This window comes from Parasteatoda tepidariorum, chromosome 1 (genome assembly GCF_982258835.1).
Source record: "Parasteatoda tepidariorum strain Cologne lab strain chromosome 1, Ptep-v5.0, whole genome shotgun sequence".
NCBI classification, from domain to species: domain Eukaryota; kingdom Metazoa; phylum Arthropoda; class Arachnida; order Araneae; family Theridiidae; genus Parasteatoda; species Parasteatoda tepidariorum.
This window is the reverse complement of record NC_141755.1, coordinates 69,964,245-69,985,323: the sequence shown is the minus strand read 5'-3', so window position 1 is coordinate 69,985,323 and position 21,079 is coordinate 69,964,245. Positions and strand designations below refer to the sequence as shown.

Sequence of the window (21,079 nt, the reverse complement as noted above, 5' to 3'; positions counted from 1 at the left end):
AAACAGCGAAATTTCATCATCAAAACAGGCCGACATGCATGTGTAAATAAATATAAATATAGCGTCGTTGTTGCCATAGTAGCAAAGCAATTACGCAAACTGGTTTTGTAGCAGACGAAAGCCATAACCTTTTCTTTTTAAAAAAAGAGAAAAGATTCTTGTGCCATTAATTTCTATGACTAAGTATCAAAAAAGTAGAACTTGTAAGTAAAAATTGACTCCTTTATTTAATGATCTGGAAAGAGAGACAATTTTCGGGATTGGTGTTTCGTGAGTGGAGCGTGGCAGTGGTGGTTTTGCGTGGCAAGTTTGTTTAGTAGGCCGACGAGTGTTTATTTTGGTTTCAGTATTACAACTAAAGAGAATTTTAAGTAAAATTATCTTCATATTTATTAAAAATGACTTCAGTTTCAAATGGAGAAATCCCTGCGAAGCAAAAGGTAAATCATTATTTTAACTTTCTAACTCTAGAAAATCTTTTGCATGTTAGTAACACGTGTATTTGATATATATAAGCTGAAATCATTATATCCCATCTTAAGCTTTATGCATATAAATTAACGTATTATTTTCTGACTTTGTCTTCAAATATGCTACAACAAATTTGTTTAAATTTAACTTTGGAAAATAAAGGTCGTTTTATTCACTAATTTTGAAATTAAGTCAAAACAATTATTATGTACAGATTGGTTGAAAATTAAGACAATGGTTAGATTCAGTGTTTATTTATTTTTTAATTTATGGAGAACATTAACATCGTTTTAAGAGAAATGTAAACCTTAATTTTAATTTTATTAATTTGATGTAAAGTCGTATGTCGTTAATATTACGCTGATTTTGTTGGTACGTTTAGTAGTTTTCAAGTTATCTAAATGAATTCAATAATTATATGTGAATGTTTTATTTTTCTGATTTAAATTATGGCCCTGAAAGGTTCATTTTCTAATTCATAGATCATGTGAAAGGATTGGTTGGGTTCGCATAGTATTTCCTTTAATATGAAGATTTTGTGTAAAGTTCCAGTTTTGTTATCATCATTGTATAAACAGACTCTCCCATCACTCACATATTGTCGCTTGATGTCTCAAAATTTAGAGGTACTTGATGTATATGCTATTTTAAACTAGAAAAAGGGGTAAATTTTTGTATCATGATCTGTAGCGCCAACTACAATCGCCAAGATGCCAAATAGATTTTAAACTTGCAAATGTTTAGATGTTTGCCCGGGAGTGACTATGAGTTATTTTTTTCTAGTTGGTTCCTTCTTGTGATGTTTTTTTTTAGTTTCTTGCAGGCCGCTGCCTGGAAGTTGCAAGACTTGGCAAAAATTCTGCCACAGATCACGATATGGAAATCTCCACCTGCTTATATAGTATTTCTTTATATTAAGACATTTTTGTTCTTTATAACTTCTTTTGCCACCCACGGTCAAACATCTACATGTTTTTGTTTTTTTTAAATTGCAAGTTTAAAATCTGTTTGGCATCTTGGTGATTGTAGTTGGCGTGATAGATCACAACACAAAAATGTCCCTGGAAAAAATATAATATATTTACTGTTATTCAGGGATGCACAATTTTTGGCTCACGGGCCAAAACTGGCCTCAAAGCCTGTGACAGCTCTGAACAGTTTTAAATATTAATCAAAATATATGAAATATTTTTTAATAAAAATGTAAAAAATGAGAAAAAGAAATTTTGCCTTGGAAATAGTGCTGCTGTATTAGAAAGTTAATTTTTTGAATAATTTTTTCTTTATTGATCATCCTGATTTTTCATTTATTTATTGTTTTAGAATAACTCTGAACTTGATTGTTATAATTTCTTTTTAAAAGATTTATTTATAGCTATAATTTCAGTGCTTGCGCAGAAATTTAATATTCTGCAAATTTTAAATATTACAATCTATATTTATGTTGCTTTCAATTAAGATCTAAATACACCTTACTTTTTTATAATTATAGTTTCATGTTTCTCGTGTTGACCCTCAACATAGCATTTTTTTAGTTTCTATATGACCTGCTATTGTAAAAGATTGTGCATGCATGCTATAATTAATAATTTTGGGAAGATTTCCGTATCGTTGTCTGCTACAGACTAACTGCCAAGTCTTGGTCACTTCCTGGCAGCTGCCTGCAAGGAACTAAGATAAAAACATCGCAGAAGGGGCCCATCTTGAAGGGTATAGCGATTCTGAGCAAACCTGTACATTATTAATTTTTTTAAATTTGCAAGATTAAAATCCATTTTACACTGTGGCGATTGTAGTTGATGCTACAGATCCCAATATTAAAATATCCCAATCATTTTCATTCATTTAATTATTAAAAATGCATACTTGTGTAAGTATAGTCCACTTTCTTTTCACTGATTGTATTTTATTCAACAAATTTTCAAAAATAAATTGGGGGGAAGATTTTCGTAGCGTGATCTGTGGCAGAATAGTCTTGGCAGCTTCTGGATAGTAGCCTGTGAGAAGCTTAATTATAAATCACAGAAGGGAATTTTCTCGCTATCTACTGGTAAACCTTTACAAAACCTGTAAGTTTAAAATCCATTTGGCGTTTGTAGTTGGCATGACAGATCACAATATAGAGATATCCCTGATCATTTTTAAGCATTGTTTTGAAATCTGGCAGATATTGATAATTTTATCCATGGTCTGAAGTGGGGTGTATGAGAAATACCTTAAAAATTACATTTTTGTAATAATAGGTAGTATAAATATTAGAACTTATTAAAGTACCCATTAAATAAATATGTCTTTATTTTATTTTTACGGTTATTACTTTTTTTTTTTAATGTAATGTATTTAATGTTCTGTGACTAGTTTGCTTCAATCAAACTGCTATCATGTATTTCGTACCACAGCAAAAAAAATATGGAGTTCTCTTACAGCAGAGGTGGACTGTTGTTTTAACGCACCTTCTAAAATTATTTCGTTCAGTTGTAAATTTTAGAGCAAAAAACAGTTCACAATAAATAAATGACACAATAAATTTATTTATTGTGCCATAAAAATTGATTTAATGTAATTTTTGCAGTTTCATTCAATTTATTTATTATGCTAATTTCGTATCTTAATTTGTCTTAATCCAAAAAGTTGTGCGTATATATATGTTGTATATAATACTTCTAGAAACATGTTTTATTTATTTTTTTTATGTATATAAAAATATGAATTCATCATAATAGTAAACAAGTACCAGGGTTCCAACACGGTCAGGAAAACCTGCAAAAGTCAGGCTATTCTAAAATTAAGCTAAAGAGTCAGGATTTTTCTTATATATTCATAAAGTTAGGAAAATTAAAAAAAACTATAGTTCATTCAAAGACTGATAGGCAAAAATAAAGTTTCAAGGAAAAATTCTGTAATTCAAAACATGTAATTTTCTCCTAATAATATTCCTAGTAGAACCTGTCCTGTTAGCAATTTTCCTCCTGTTTATCCAATGATAAGGAATTTGTGATAGGGTTGCTAAGTTTATTGCTCTTTGTGTGAATAACTGGTTTACAGACAATAGTAGCTGAAACAACAGCAGAAAAATCAAAAAAGGAATTTTTACTGTTTTGTGATGCTGCCAAAAAAAAAGAAGAGCAAAAGAGTTTCCTAGAATTTAATCCACAGCAAAAGAGATTAGATAAATTTTTTCGAAATATTTGCACGGAGAAAAAAAATGTGAAAATTTGTGGGAGGTTATAAAAATTTTTCTTATCCTCTCTCATGGTAAAGCAAGAGTCGAAGGGGTGTTTTCAATCAATAAAAGCTTATTAGTTGAAAACCTCAATGAAGACTCTATTATTTCACTAAGGCGTGTGTATGATTATGTTTCATTTATAAATGGAATAAAAAACATAGACATTATAATGAAAAAATGCTAGATGCTGTAAAAGGATCTAGAACAAGATGGAGACAGCATTAGAAGCTAAAAAAAAAAAAAAAAGAAAAGAAAAGAAAAACAAGAGAATAAAAAAGCTGAAATTTCTAGAAAACGAATAAAAGAAAAGATAGATGATTTGAAATTAAGAAAATCTAAATTGACGAAAACTGCTGCAACGGAACTGGATGTTCTTGATTCAGAAATTGTCAAATAACAAAATATGTTGAGAAATATTATGTAACATAGGAGCCCCTGAGTTTCTCCGGAAGCTTCTGTATTACAGAAATAAATTTAAAAATTCTGGGAAAAAAAGATATTTTTGATTTTATTTTCTCACAAGTTGCATAATTTTTCTCTCTGAATTTATATAATTAACTTTTCTTGACTTTTTTCCCCTTTATATTTCAATATTATCTTTTAAAAGAAAAGTCAGTTTTAAGTGAAATGGTGATTTTTAAAAATTCATATTTTAATGTAACAAATGTTCTAGTATGCTTTAAGAGTAAAACATTATTTGAGAATACTCATACATATCTCGCAGCTTTGATTAACCCTTTATATCCTGACGACACTCATGCATTTGGTTCCACTTAACATTAAATAAAATAATATTTCCATAATCCAACAGATCTTCTTGATCTTTTTATTTAAATAGTTTTCGTTTCTAACTACAAAAACACACTAAAAGTTTAATCTAATCATGATAATTAAAAATATGTTTCACAAGTTTTCTGAAAATATAATTTGCGATATAAAGTGCTATTACGCAATTCCACTTTAATATATAAGTGTTTATCCTATTCAATCTATGATACTTATGACTAAGTGGCATATTATTACTAATGGAAACTGCAATGTTAAAAGTTTTATTGGAGTGGGAAACGGCAAGTCAGGAATTTTATTGTGAAAGGTCAGGAAAAACCTGCAAAAGTCAGGATATTGTTTTCCCAAAATAGTGTAGGAACCCTGAGTACATTTTTTTTTTAAAATTAAATGGTTTTAAATTTTTTAAACTGTTTTAGTATCTTATTAGCTTTGATTAATCTAAATTATTAGTTATTTGCATTTTTTCCCTGTACGAAATGTGGATATTAGGCCTTCCTCATTTATCAAATCTTTTTTATGATTTTCTTCTCATGTAATTTATGCATTTCATATTAATTTCTCTTAAAGCAGTATTTCTTGTTTATTAAGTTGACTTTACTAGAAGTACATAATATATGTAGCTTGTTTAATCCACATGGGGTTAATATCATATGAAAAAATAGAACTGTGTTGTTGTAAAGTAGTATTATAAGGCTAATAAAGTAGTTAAAGTTTGATGAATTAGTTTAAGAATTGGTATATTAAAATTGACAGTAAAACTCATTGTTGTATTTATTTTCTTCTAGTCTAAGAAAAAGGCTCCTAAAAATGAACAAGAAGCTGAAGATCAACAAAAATTCGTCCTCAAAACAGCAAAAGGGACCAGAGATTATGGCCCCATTGAAATGGCTGTCAAAGAAAAATCTTTTAAGAAAATAATTGATTGTTTTAAAAGACATGGAGCTGAAACAATAGATACTCCAATTTTTGAACTAAAAGTGTGTATTGCTGCTTGTGAATGTTTTAACATTGAAGCATTTTTCTATAATTCAATATATTTACATTGGTTTCAATAATTTAATTATTCATGATGGATATTAAAATTACATCTCAGTTTATTATATTATACAAGCAAATACAAATATTATACAAACAATTACAAATATTAGTTTTCATAGTGACTGTCCTGTTGATCTTCTGTAACTTTATTGTAGATAGGGGTACACAACCTTTTTGAGTGAAGGGCCATAGGCACAGCAGATTTGATCATTGAACGGCTATGTGCCCATTTGTTTAGATAGACATATTGACAGCAATTATAGGTAGTAATTGTTATGGAAGCATCATTGTTCTAGGCACTAAATTCTTTTTACAAGTTAAATTAAAAATAATAAAATTCTTAGATGATGTAATTTATGGGCGGAAATTTTATAAAGCTAAATAATCGACATTGAAGAAATATTTTTTCAATTATCAATAACGAATCTAGAAACAATTAAATTGAGTTGTTTCTTATTTAAAAAATCAACCAGATGTAACAAGCTTATTCTATTTTTCCAGCCACTAATTATGTTCAAAAACTCCTAGTTATGTATTCTCTTAAGTCTTGAGAGAAATCAAATATATTTCATGTCTTTTCAGGCAATGCAATTTTTATCAATGTAATACTATTTGCAAATTTAAATGTATATTGAAAAATTTTTGAATGGTTTTAATGTTAACATAATTCTTAATGCCATTTAAACTTATTCCAATTATTTATTTACATTTATATATTTAAAAAATAAAAAGCTGGCTGTTACAGTTGTAATACAATATGTTACTCAAAACGAATAGGGTATAATTTGTAACACAAAAAAAAAATAGTGAATGAAGCACAATTTCTATTATATAATTAATTTTCCGTTCTTTATTTTAATTTTTTTTTTCTTTAACAATATGCTACATCTGTATTTTATAAAATGTTGTTTAGATAATACTAGAGAATAACTTTTTTCCTCGCTATATGAGATTTTTTAACAAATCTTAGATACTTTCGTATCGCCGGTTTCAAATCTAATCAAATCTCCAAGCTGCATTTTTATTAATGACATTTTTAGTTTATTTTTTGTTGAAATGTACAAGTTTAAAAATGTTTTATATAACAGGGGGTCACGTAAATGTTGTGATAAACTTCTAGGGGAATTAAGGAACATCATCATGATAGAAATGACGTAAGAACCCATGCCCAAAATGTCATTATGTGAGTTTAGCAGTGCTTCCCTATTATGAACTGTTTCTTCTGCGCTTCTAAATAAGTCACAATACAGAAGCATTCCTGGCCGTGTACGACAACATTTCTGAACATGGGTTCCTATAACTTTTAATCCTGATTGTGTGCCACAACTCCTCTAGAAATTTGCCACAATATTTACGCAATCCTCTAAAGTATATGTATGTCCAATTTGTCAAAAAATAGACTAAAAATGTCATTTTGAAAATCTGTAGCTTTAATAGCATAACTAATTTCAAATTTGAAACCCCATGACCACATTTGTATAAATACAACAAAAAATTTGCAGTAATTTGCAACAATTTAGTGTAATTTCCTAAATTATTATACATTTTGTGAATTAATAAATAATTTTGTTGTAACTCTTTTGAAAAGTAATGTTGCTGTTTCAAGTCATTAAAAAAAATTTCTTTACTTTTCAGGATGTTTTAACTGGGAAGTATGGAGAGGACAGTAAATTAATTTATGATTTAGCTAATCAGGGAGGAGAAATAGTGTCTTTGAGATATGATTTGACTGTACCTTTTGCCAGATACTTAGCAATGAATAAAATAACAAATTTCAAGAGGTATCACATAGGTAAAGTGTACAGAAGAGATGCCCCATCTATGACTAAAGGAAGATATCGAGAATTTTATCAATGTGTAAGTTTGTTTTGAAATAATGTAGATTTTCTTACTTATCATATTGTATTTAGTATTGAACATCCTTAATGTATGTGAGGAATATTTGTATAACTTTTAGTCAAAAAATATTTACATTAGAGGTTGCAAATTAACGTTTGAGTCAGAAGGGAAAAGTTTGGAACACTGAGCAATCAAAGAAGGATTTAAAATCATTGAAAACTGAGTTATTTTTCAAATGAGACTTAAAGATGTTTGTCTTTTGTTAAAAACTACCTTTTTTGAAACATCTTCAAAGAAACTAGTATTTGGTGACATTAATCCCTTTTTTCTTCAAATCAGTTTTCATACTGTTCGGTTGAATCTTGAATGTCTCTTTTTTTTCTTCCTTTACATAAATCTTTATTTGCACTCCCTAGTATAGATAATTTTTTATTTGATTTTTAAAAATAAGTGAGTATTGCAAATAGTCTATTGTGAAACAAAATGTATTTATTTTAAATCTTGTTTTTAAAATTTCTATTTTATGATTGAGTTGATATTTATTTATAGAAGACAGTTTTTTTAATAGCAATTAGATTGCTTTGTGTCCAAATCTAACTGTTCTGCAACTTGAATTATATTGAAATAACTTGAATTATATTTATAATGACTTAAAAAAGCTCTTTCTTTTTTATGTTAAACAAATTGATTTTGTTTGTGGAAAAATCTGTGCAACATGGCAACCAGTTCAGAAAATTATTGTATTCAGCTGTGGGGTTTTTTTTTTCGAAAAGATTAAGACCTGTCTCTAACTAACCAAAACCAGCTATTAACTCATTTATTATTTTTTTATTTTATTTTTAAGCACACTCTATGTTTAATAAGGCATAACAAGTAAGTTAATTTTATGTTGATAGTTTACTGCTGAATTTTCATTCTTTGTGTATTACTTAAAAAGAATTGTTACAAAATCTGGCTGTAGAAATATAGGTTATAAACAAAATTATAAAATATGCTTTTGTTGGATTTTGCCATTGTGTTTAAATTCTTGATAGTTCTGAAATAAGAATTTATTTATAATTCAAGCTATTTTTCCTTCAAAGATATATTAAAACAAATCTAATTTGTGTTGTAAGAATTTAAAACTTAAATTTCATTGTGACAACTGGAGCAAATTTTTGACATTTACGAAAACTTTTTTTTTGTCAAAAATGTTGCCTTTGGGATAATTGTTACATATTAACATATCAATCAGTTATGATTTACCTCTCTTATATGAAACATGTATGTTTATTATCATAGAATTTTTCTTTCTCCATCTCATTTCAGGATTTTGATATTGCTGGGGTATACAGTGAAATGGTACCTGATGCAGAATGTGTTCGAATTATGAAAGAAATTCTAACTGATTTGGATATTGGAGATTTCATGATCAAGGTTTTTCTTCTTTTTTTTCTTCCTTCGTTCAAATTTTTTGTGCCACAATTATTTTTATTTTAGTTTTTTCTTTCTTCTATTGCTTTACATATACCTCATCTTTCTCTAAAATCCAATTGTATAAAACTTCCTATAATCTATTTTATTTTCTGCATTCAATTTCTAAAGATATTTGTACTGAATTCTGCTTGCTTTAATATTTTCCACTTAATTTTAAATTATAATTTTTATGCTCAAATTAAATAAAATAATTTTAAAAATATTTTATATTTTAGCTGTTATTGTTTTCTTTAGATGACTCCAACTACTACAGTAAATATCAGTTGAAAGGTCAGGGAAAACCTTGAATTGTCAGGGAATTTTATTTTAACTCCAAAAATCAGGAAAAGTTGTAATTTTTTTCAAAAACCTGGAATATTCCTATATTATACCTGGAAAATAACCAGTCTTAAAATTGCCAGTAACAGTAATCAGTTATCGAGATTCTAGTTAAATAATTCTAACATCTATTACAATTATCTGTTGTAAAAATTTCACATTTTAGTCAAATTGAAATGTTCTCATTTAATATTTTTTTACGCGGAAAATCTAATATTTCACATTACAAATAAGGGAATCAAAGTTTTCTGATGAAAATATGGTCTCAATTTTCATTGAAATTTACCTGGTATACCTAGAAAAGTCAGGTAATTTTTTTTCTGAAATTGAGTGGGAACTCTGAAGGTAGCACCATTGTACATGCCGCTCCCACGCCTATGTGATTATCATCGCCTAGGCCGCACTTCCACTTTTAGTCACTAATAAGGAGAAATCAGGCATTCACATACACACACACAAAAAAAAACATATCAAAGCGAACTCAGAGACTTTTAATAGCTTGTGATTTATATTGGATGTTGCACAATGTAAGTTACTCTATTTTTCAGGTTAATCACAGGAATATACTTGATGGGATGTTTGCTTGTTGTGGTGTTCCTGTTGATAAATTCCGAACTATCTGTTCTTCTGTTGATAAACTAGACAAGGTAATGAAATCTTAATTTTAAATTCACTTAAATCAACAACAACAACAATAAATTGTGAATTTCACTACTAAGAATTTGTTTTAAGAAAAGGTTTTTTCTTATAAAAAGGTTTTTTATTTTATAGTCACCATGGGATGAAGTAAAATCAGAAATGGTGAATGAAAAACACTTGGATGAAAGTGTGGCTGATAAAATTGGTGAATTTGTTAGAAAACATGGTAATTTTATTCATAGAATTAATTTGCATGTAAATAACTTTTTTTTCTTTTATATTGATATGGCTGTAATATTTTCATAGGAGGAGCTGATCTCATAGATGAATTGCTCAGCCATGAAGAGCTTTCTAAAAACAAATCTGCTGTTCAAGGTCTTGAATCAATGAAATTGTTTTTCACCTATTGTGAACTTTATGGTGTCCTAGATAAGGTAAATTGTTTATGGAATTGAAGCTAATCATTCTCCTTTCTTTGTTGATAACAATATATTTTTATTGTTAAATCACTATTTTTTGTCATTTGTGACCCACATGGTCAAAATGTCACAAACTTTTTTATCAAGATCTTTTAAAATGTGTTTTCTTTTTGTAAAGATCTGTGTTATTGTAGTTACTTCTAAATTGCACTATGTTTTCATTAGGTTTTTTTTTAAATTTTTTATTCGCCTCTTGTTCTTTGCAATAGCATGTTGATTAATCAGCTGTGGTTTTATTTTAGGAATGAGTTTCACTTTCTTTAGCATGAAGATCCTCGTCATTCTTTCTTTTTTTTCTTCTTTCTTGTTAATATTGTTTTTAGTGATATGCAAGTCTGAACACAGATTTATCATGTCCTAGAACAAAATTTATTCCTCGTTTCTTCGTCAAAACTCAGTTTTTATTTTCATGTTTTGTGGAATTTTTGAAAAGGCTTTATTTGAAATTTTAATCCTTATAGATATATATGGGAACTCTCTGCAGTTTTCTTTTTAAAAAATGCTTTAGAGACACAAGCTTTTTGTACAAAATTTTAAACAAGTCCTCTGCATTTCTAAACCCTGGGACAATCTTTGCCTTCCCTTCCTTGAGTACTGCTTTGGCTATGTGTTTTTAAATGTTAGTATGTAAGAAGTTGACATAGCCGGACTCTGAACTCTTTCATTGGGAACTGATTTTTGCTTTGTATATGTTCATTTGTTATACTTTTGGATTAGGAATTACCTGATCTATTAGTACATAGTAAATAGTTGTGTATATCTGTGGTCCTGCTAATAAGCCTGGGATTATAAGTTTCTTCCTAAGAGTAAACCTTTCCTGAAGACATAGGTTATTTCCAATCCAACTTCATTAAATGGAAGAAATTGTTTATTAACGAAATATCAAGTATTAAATTAAAATTTAAACATTCTATAATTACAATATAGTTTAAATAATCATTTCTATATATTTTTTTAATCAGTGAAAAAAAATGAAAGCATTGAAAAGAAAGATAATTTTAATGAATTTCTAAAGAAATCAAAACAACTATTGTTTGCTTGTATGTTTTATATGAAGGAGTTCTGTTGACCTTAATTTTATAATTAATAAAAAAAACTTTTGAAATATCCTAATCAAATAATATATTACTGTATACTACAAGTCACACACGTTGTATTCATGTTACAAAAGAGCATACTAATTTTCTACCAAATGTTGTTAAGTACGAGTGCTGAAAACAGTTCTTAAATAGTATGCTAAAGGTATTAATAAGCATTTTTAACACAAATTGTATTTTTACATACTTAATCATAAAATTTATTCATATATTGAAATAAGATATATATTAAAATTGTAATTTATATATTAAACTTAAGAATTTTTAACTCTAATTTTTTGTTTTCTAAGTACTAATTTTTATTTTCAAACCAATAATTATTTTGTAACATTTTATAAAAATGTATTAAGTGGTAAGCAAAGTTAAAGGTTTATTAATATTTGAGCATAAAATTGTATCTGAACTTAAAAGTTTTATTTTGAAAAATAAAACTTGTTAGTTTTTGAATATAAATGTTATATCTAGAGATTTCCTCCTTCTCATTTCAACAATTTTACAGTATTTTTTTTTTTTTTTTTTTTAGAATTTATTAATATTATAAATTCAAACAGTAAAATTGGACTTCTTATTCCTAGGAAATTGTTTTTTACTTTGAACAGCTCTAAAAAGTATTTTTCTCTATTTCTTATAAATTAATCTGCAATAACATTACATTTTGAAACTGATATTTTACGTTTGTGTTATAAGTATAACAATGCTTGGTAACATACAGTAAGTTATTGATGCTCAAAAAAGATTCTGTCAGGAAGATTATATATTTTGTCCAAGATGCGAGAAAATGGAATTTAAATTAAAGAAATTTTTTTATTTATTATGTTTAGGTAAAAATAGTTGTATATTATAATTACAGCTCTTATTATGTCTGTTTAATATAGATGCTTCATGACAAAAATATATATTATATTCATAATGTTTATGATAAATATATGTTAAAATTACTTCATTTTATGCTTTCCATTTATCAGTTTGCTTACTATAAATAAAATAAATACATAACAAAATATTTTCCTAACTTAAGTATGTATTAACCATGTGATTCCGACTTGAGCTCAATTTTACATGGCTTGTTATGGACAAATTGAACATATTTATGACTAATGTCATTGCAGTTTTTGTCCCATTATCATAGTGTCCCATTATCACTACCATTATTTATAGTGGAGAAATTGAAAACAAATTTCCTTTCATTGCTGTCATTATTTTGATTATTGTCATACTCATATTTCTAACTTTTCCACTGTCAATGATATTATTTCGAAATTGTAAAAAAAATAATATGAATAAACTTTTTATTGAATTAATTTAACGACTTATCTGTGCCTACTTTCAGATTTCTTTTGATCTTAGCCTTGCTAGAGGACTTGATTACTATACAGGAATAATATTTGAAGCTGTTTTGATTGGTAAGAAATTTTCATCAATGCATTTGGAGAATTTTACAATTTTACTAAAAAACTAAAAGATGATTTTGTGCAGATAAAAAGCATTTTGCTAATATGTTGCAGAACTTATAATTATTTCTTTGTGTTTTTTTAATCTGTACCATTTAATAATTTATTAATATATATTTGATTTTTTTTCAAACAACAAATGTTAAATCATTAATATATAGAAGCTTTCTTATTTCTATGGCCAATGTATGGGTGTATATTCTTTACTGTGCTGCTCAGAGCAACTAACTATTGACTTAAAAGTCCCTAGTTTCATCCCTGCTGGTTAAATATCTCCCACACTCGCTCACATAAATGTCAATATCTTTCATGATTTATTGACTTTACTTAATTCTCTTTATGCTCGCTCGATGCATTATACTACGAGCTGCTTATCCCGGCACTCCCTCAGCTCGGCCATCTGAAAGCATTTCTTTCTTTTAAGATCATTTGCTACCAGGTTAGATTTGGTTTTCCTCTTTCCATCATGGGCCCAAGTCAGTGCTATTCATGTTCGGTCTGCTTTGTTTTTCCAACTTAGAACATTGTCCTAACATTCCTTGTCCCTATCCTTAGTTTGATTTTTGGGTAGATCAGTATGGTGATTTATTATCACTGTAAATCAATGAGCATTTTTATAGTTGTAGGAAAAATCTTTAACTCTTAGCAAATAGATAGATTAAAAAATTAAGTTATGCAGATGTCTTTATATTATCACTTGAAAATTAAGTCAACAACTACTTGCTCTTTCTACATTATTAAATAATCAAGTAAAGGAGTAAATTTAAAAATTAATATGCCATTAGAATGAATTATTTTTAAATGATAATAAATGCAACAAATGACTGTAAAAGCTTAATTATGACAGTAAAAGTTATCTTCAACAGAGAGCAACAAATCTCAGTAAGTAAGTTATCGCTCACTTTTTACTTCTGCTCAATAAAGTATAATTTATTGTTATTTGAAATATTGAAAATAGCATTTGATATGTTTAATCTAATTTATTTGAAACTGCATAAAAAAAAATTTTTACTTGTTTTTTTATTTTTTTATTTTCCAAACATAGGTCAGACGGTGTTGGATGAAAACAATGAGCCTGTCAGTCTTGGTAGCATAGCTGGTGGTGGTAGATATGATGAACTAGTTGGCATGTTTGATTCAAAGAATAAGAACGTTCCATGTGTTGGAATGAGCATAGGAATCGAACGTATTTTTGCACTTATGGAAGCTAAGCTATCGGTACTGCTGACTTTTTTATAATGTTTAAAAATTATCTCCATTGTTCTTTGTATCTACCATATAAGGTATCTGAAAAACTTTGAAACTGTTAGGTATAAGGAGAAATACACTTTGGTTCGAAAGTTACAAAATACATCTGTGAAATATTTTAAAAGGTTGTATTCAAGTATACCAAACCACCTTTCAGATTAAGTTGAGATTAAGAAAATTTAGTCACTGGATCAAAGGACAAGTAACTAAGAGATATCAAAATTTTATACACATTTTCACTGGTCAGTTTACAAATCTCTATTTGATGTTCTTAATATGACCATGAATGAAAAAATACAAAACAGAGAATATGCGAGACAGGGAAAATTTGATAATTTTAAGCGTAATTGGAAACCAAAATTACTTTGAGTTATCAATAACTGAATAAAGCTTGTTATCTTTAGTTTTTTATTCATGATGCGTAGCGGTTTTAAAAAGTTCTTAAAGGTGCTGTTTAAGAAGTGCATAATTTTCCCTTTTTGAAAGAGCTTTTTTTTTCTTTACCATTTTGATTTTCGCTGTGTAAAAAGCAAAAGCGTGATTTTCATATTGTTCTATTCAACTTTTTACAATTAATTCAACCACAATCCATTTCGGCGTGCTGTAGGTCCGTAACGTATAATAGCACCAATCACGTTACATTTTTGATGAAATACTTGGGAGTGACTACTGAGCTGTGTCCGATGTGATTCTCAATTTCAGGCTTCATTTTCCACCCTCTGAAATCGAACTGAAAAATCTTTATCTTTTTATGGTTGCTAATATAATCAAGAAAAGAGTTCTTTGTCAAAAACTAGTTATTTTATCATGATCATATAGAGTCTTAGAAAATTATTTTGCATGTTAATGTATATAGTGTTTAAAATAGTTTTTGAGTGCTTAAAAAGTACTTTAAAGGTGCTTATTTTTTGTTGAGAGATTTGGCTTCGCACCCTGTCATCACACCATTGTCTGAAGAATGAAGTTTTAATGTCAGGTTTAATCGAAGGAAGACAAGCTTGGTGACAACTTTTAGTCATGTTTTCAATCAGTGCCTAAATTACACCACTGCTGAAAACCCCTTTTTATCGAAATTCTAGTTAACAAGATATCTATGCAACTAAAGCAGAAACCAGAATTCTCTGACAAAATGCATGTTAGTAAAAAAAAAAAAAAAAAAAGACTTGCACAACTCCATGTATAAGAAGTTTACTTATAATCTTTAACTATCGAAAACTCTATAATATAAAAAATTTTGTTGAAGAATTCTATTTTGTGAAAAAACACAGAACCATAATACAGAGAGCTAAAACAGCATAACATCTCTTTACTTCAATGGCAGTTTCAAGGGATCGCTGATAATTTATTTTATTATGGTCTGAGTCAAATAACAGTGATCCTGAATCCTCTGACCACCATTAATTTCGAACCCTGTCGGAAGTAACTAGGGGGGAGGGGGGTTGAGTTGTGTATTCATGATATCCTTATTTAAATCATAAGCCATAGCCATAATAAATTTTTTCCATCATGGATATGGGATTCATTGCTAGTACAATGATTTTATTAGATATTTTTTTTAACTTGATTCTTCAGTTTCTCTTTTAATTACAGAATACAAAAATCATGTATGCTTTGTTAGTTTGTTACCTGGATAATAGTTTGGGGGGCAGGAATATTAAGTCTCATTATAATCAGAGTAAATATGAATAATAAATTATTTGTTTTTGCCTTGCAGGCAAGTGGTAAGAAAATACGAAGCACAGAAACAGAGGTTTATGTTGCCACAGCTCAAAAGAAATTGGCTCATCATAGAATGAAGCTTTGTCGAGAGCTATGGGATGCTGGAATAAAAGTAAGTTCTGTTTTATTTTGTCACTAAACATCCTAGATAAAAATTTAACTGAGGATGATATTTATATCCCAGTTAAAGCTGTATATGTTTGTTTGCAGAAAAAGAAAAAGTGTAGATATTTTATGTTTCAAGTAAAATTATTTAAAAAAAAAAATTCAACCATGAATTCCATTCCTTATCTCAATTATTCTATTCAAGCATGCTCTAAGTTTAATATGTTTGAAAATAAAATTTAAACTGATTTATAAAAATTTAAAATTAATAGCTAGCCTCAGGAATTTTTTAATTACTAATTTTTATATTTTGTATGTTATAAAACTTGTTACATTTATAAACAAGTTGAGACATTTTACAGTGCTTTCACCCTAGAACAACTTTTTTTTATTCAGTACTTTTCTTGCAATAAAACTCAAAAACATGTGACTTTATTTTTTTAAATGTATCTGCTTATGTTAATTTTTTTCCCTTGCTTTCTTGTATAAAGTAACATTTAATAGGTAATATGCGTTCGACCATAAATTGTCCATTAACAGTTTTCTGTTTTATGACAACATTCTTTGAAGGAAGTTTTAATTTGTTTTATATTGTTTTCTTCTAGGCCGAACAATCATACAAATTAAATCCAAAGCTTTTAGATCAACTTCAATATTGTGAAGCTCGTGGCATTCCTATTGCTGTGATACTTGGTGAATCAGAAATTCAAAACTCTGTTGTAAAGATTAGATTTGTTGAATCAAGGGAGGAGGTAGGTTTTTTGTTACAGTAAAATATTTCAAGATCAATTGGACTAGAAAAAAAATTTGAAACACTTATAGTCTCTCACACAGAAGATATAAATAAAAAAGATTTACTCTATTTAATTAGACTGACTCCACACATATTCTTCCTATAGCTATTATGCTATACATTTTCTCTATTAAATCATTGTTTACTAGCTTAATTACATATAACATTTAAATCAATTTCTTATTAGTACATTTTCTACTTCATTAATCAGCATTATCTTTTCAGTTAAGGTTTTGACTTAAAGGAGCTTTAGTTTTTGACCCGACTTAAGAGTATAAAAACAATACTTATTTGACTCCAATTATATTTTTTCCATTACTAGATATTGCGTTTGAACAAGATACTAATTATTGGTATTTATGTATGCTTTCACTTGTGTTTGTGTGCAGAGTAGACAACATATGTTCTGATGTTATTTCATACTGCCTATGTTTTTAAAGATCAATAAAAACTGATATGTCTTGAGGGAAAGCTACCAGACTCTCCCTTTAACTTAGGTTTGGTATCAACAGTGAATGAGTTCGATATTTTTTTTCTTTTTAATATTCTTTCATAACTTATAATTTCACCTGAAACATTTAATTTGCAAATATATTCTGACTTATGGGTTTTATTTATAAACTTTTCACTTAGCTGGAAATTGCTGATTCTGGGCTGGTTGATTTTCTACTGAAAAGGAGATGGATATCAGTGAATTATCCGGATGGATACTATCCGAATAGAACTCTAGACTAGTAATTACAAATAGTTGCCACTTGCTACCAGAGACAAAAAATGGTATCCACTTTTGCTCATTTGCTAACCACTTTCAGAGAAGTGTACGCACAGCATTAGATTATTGATTTAATAAATTCTTTTGGCAAAAAATAGATTTATTTCATTTGAAAGAATTTATTTGATTTAAATCAATTTTTATTAAAATCATTTTTTTTATAAGGAATTATGTTAAGGAATTTTTTAAAAAAAAAAAAATTTTTTTTAATTTGTCACAATATGCGTAATGAATCTAAGACAAGTCTTTGTTGCTTGTTGTAAGGAATTAATCTAAAATGTTTTAATTGCTTGTTAGCAACTTAAATTTAATGCAATAAATATGTACTTTCAGTTTTCAGTGTCCTTTACCTTAAAATTTGCATTAGAAATTAAATTATGCTTTTTTTAAGGCTGAATTTGAGTTTTTATAGAATAAAAGCAAATTTAATGATGATAAAATAGATTTATTCAAAAAATTATTGAAATGAATCAGTGATTAGAATCAGTTGATTAGAATTATTGCAACCCTTTGCTGTGCAAAAACTCTCTGTGTGGCAAACAGGGGTAAAAGTTGCAAAATTTCTCAAGACTAAATCTTTTTATTTTTTTAAAAAAGAGACGTGTTCCCCAAGTAAGTAAAAAAAAAAAAAAAATTATGTTGTGCATTATAAAACCAATTTTTCTATTCAATAATTTTTCTTGTAATTGTCTTGAAAAAATTTTCTTGTAAAACTTGCTCAAGGAAATCAAAATCTATTGAGATTATGTAGTAAAATTTTTACACATAATTTCACTTTATTTGAAAATCTTTAAGTTTCCATCATAAGATTGTTAAGGATTGCCTAATAATTATAAATTGAATTTAATTAAATATCAAATTTATTTGAAATTTATGCAGATATAATTTGTGAGATATAATGGTATTGAAAAAAAAAATCTTAAAAATTTACAGCAATAAGTAGCAGTGCAATTGCTAAAAAAAAAGAATCGAATAGGCCACATGACTTTAAAATATAATCGAATGGGGTGTTTTAAAACTGTGTAAAAATCTGTTGTATTACTTCACAAAAAAAAAGACGAGTGACAATACTATAAATTAACCATGGAATCATCGCTACTCAAATCCATTAAAAGGTTATTACTTTTAATAGCAGGACTTGATTTCATCTTTTTGTAAAACCCTATCATAAAACATTGTAATTGCTTTGTTCACTTCTGGCTTTGAACAGGGCATTGATTTACGAAGTGATCAGAGCAAATTGATCATATTTTATTGCTTTAAATTAGGTCTGTCACATAGTCACCAATTTTAGTGACTAGGGTTTGATTTTTTGGTAGCCATTACCTACGCCAATGTTCGCAACTAGTGACCGCTAGTCTAGAGCTCTATTTCCAGATCCTTTCTTTTGACCTAAATTTAATATCAACACAACAGTTAATGGGGTCAATATTTTGTTTTCTTTTTAATATTCTTCTATAACTATTTATTTCAGCCAAATCATTTCATATATGAAATTTTAGTTCTGACTAATAGATTTTGTTTGTTAACTTTTTACTTAGCTGGAAATTGCCCAATCTGAGCTGGTTGATTTTCTAAAGAAAAGGAGATTCACATCAACTTAACTAATCATAATGCGGAACTTCTTAACTAAGGCAATAAAGTGCTTCTCCAATCTCCATTAATGGCTTGTGAAAGTTATTTTTCCAGTGACTCACTGATCGAAAATAATCTATCATTCGTATTTATTATTTATTTATACTTTCTATTTTAATGATGTGTATATAATTATAAAAGGGAAACAAATTTTATTATGTGCCTAAATGTTCCTTGGTCTAATTAAATTTTATGTTGTGAATTTTAATTTTTTGTAACAATTTTAAAACTGCTATGGTAATGTCCAAATGTTATGTTTCTATTAAATTTTTTGAAAAACGTCTGTTAATTTTACAATATAAATAGCAATCATCATTAAAGTTACTAAGTAAAAACTTTTAGCGTATGATTTTTTTCTAAGATATTATGCAGAGAATTTTTGTGTATTTCTTAGAACTTTAAAATAATATTCAATGGAAATGTAGTTTGTGCAAATAACCATTTGTACATCGATTTGAATTAAATAAAGCAAAAATATACATTTTAATTTATACAGCATTGTAAAAATTTTATTTTTGTACTGCTGCTTCATCACTATATTTTTTTTTTTTTTAATTTAGAATTTTTCCACTAAATACAAATTATTTCTGCCACAAAAATAAAATCTACAAATTTACTTCTATTTGTCTTATTTTTTTTAAAAAAATATTTGAGTGTTTTAAATTATTACTTTTTATATTAGGTATGCAAATCTATTTTATGTTAATGAGCCAAAAACAATTGCTGACAAGATATTTTATTTAATCCCTAATTTTACTTCCTATTTTTTTTTTATTCATTCTCTGATTTAGGTGAATTCATTCTATTGAAACCCCGATTTAAGTGTACAAATCTTTACCAAAGATTATGTTTAAGTACTGTTTTGAGTTTCTTTTACAAAATGACCAAAAATAAAAATTTTGTAGCTTTCATTTATTTTAAAATAGTTTTTCTTATTGTCAAATTGTAAGAACATTCTTAAAAGCATCTGTATTTTATCTGTACCAACATATAGAAATAATAAAAAATGCATTTGTAAAAAGTGTTTGACTATTTCTTTCTGTGTTTACATTACTTAGCGAAGCTGATTTTTCTAGCATTCAAACATAGTTTGAAATGCTTTACTGCACCTAATTTTTTTAATATTCAAACATTGCTTGTTTTAAATTTGGTTCTTATTTTAAAAAAGCTGAGTAGTTTTAAGTTTGGTTTTTTTCCCCCGTCTAATTGCTCAGGTGTCTGAAAAATTATATGCTAAATACATTTGAATGTAGGTGAATGTTTCTCATAAGCAATACATCAATTTAATATACAGTTCGCAATATAAAAAAGTGAATATCCTGAATAACTTCTGTGCTGTGTTATGCACAACTGCTTATGAATAACTGCTGTGTTATGCAATTATGATTTTATTTCCTTGAATATAAAATATGCTTTTTTTTTTCAAAATAAATATTTTCCCATAAAAATCTTAATATTTTAATATTAAAAGTAATTTAATATTTGAATATTAAAAGAGGAGGTTTGTATCATAATAAAAGATATAATAATTGTTACAAAATTCATAAAATAAAAATATACGTTTTTGAAATAACTTGGAAAATCTATTCAAATAGTTTCAAAATAAACTATTAAGCATATTAAGATCTACATAAAAAGTAATAAAAATAACTGAAAGAAAAAATTTTGTTTATTATCGAGATTTTATTTTACACTGCTGTGTTCTGCAATTCTGATTTTATTTCCTTGAATATAAAATATGCTTTTTTCTTTTCAAAATAAATATTTTCCCATAAAAATCTTACTATTTTAACGCCAGACCCTTACAAAAAAATCGAAGTATTTTACAAAGGTATAAAGGAGGTTGTTATTTAAATACATCGTTAGGTTGAAAAGGGTGCAAATGAATACCTCAAATATACCTCCAGAGGTTTATATGCATCAACTTGAGGTGTTTATTCTTATGGAGAGGTAGATATTTACTACTTTAAAGTGTTTCCTTTTC

At 27.5% G+C, this 21,079-nt stretch overlaps 1 protein-coding gene across 4 annotated transcripts; it reads left to right on the top strand.

Moving 5' to 3' along the window:
* On the top strand, nt 1-20,116 carry HisRS (histidine--tRNA ligase). 4 transcript variants are annotated; one of them, XM_043054900.3, is made up of 14 exons: nt 289-440; nt 954-1,097; nt 5,272-5,463; nt 7,160-7,381; nt 8,672-8,779; nt 9,706-9,804; nt 9,929-10,022; nt 10,103-10,230; nt 12,703-12,775; nt 13,869-14,041; nt 15,786-15,902; nt 16,501-16,647; nt 17,322-17,465; nt 19,002-20,116. In XM_043054900.3, exons 2-13 carry the CDS (start codon nt 999-1,001, stop codon nt 17,421-17,423), a joined length of 1,554 nt encoding a protein of 517 aa, XP_042910834.1. In that variant the 5' UTR covers nt 289-440; nt 954-998; the 3' UTR covers nt 17,424-17,465; nt 19,002-20,116. The 4 variants fall into 4 exon arrangements, with proteins under 4 accessions (XP_071035773.1, XP_015925491.2, XP_042910835.1 ...); XM_016070005.5 differs by lacking the exon at nt 954-1,097 and having other exon boundaries at nt 70-440; XM_043054901.3 differs by lacking the exon at nt 17,322-17,465 and having other exon boundaries at nt 257-440.
* Nucleotides 20,117-21,079: the final 963 nt, after the last annotated feature.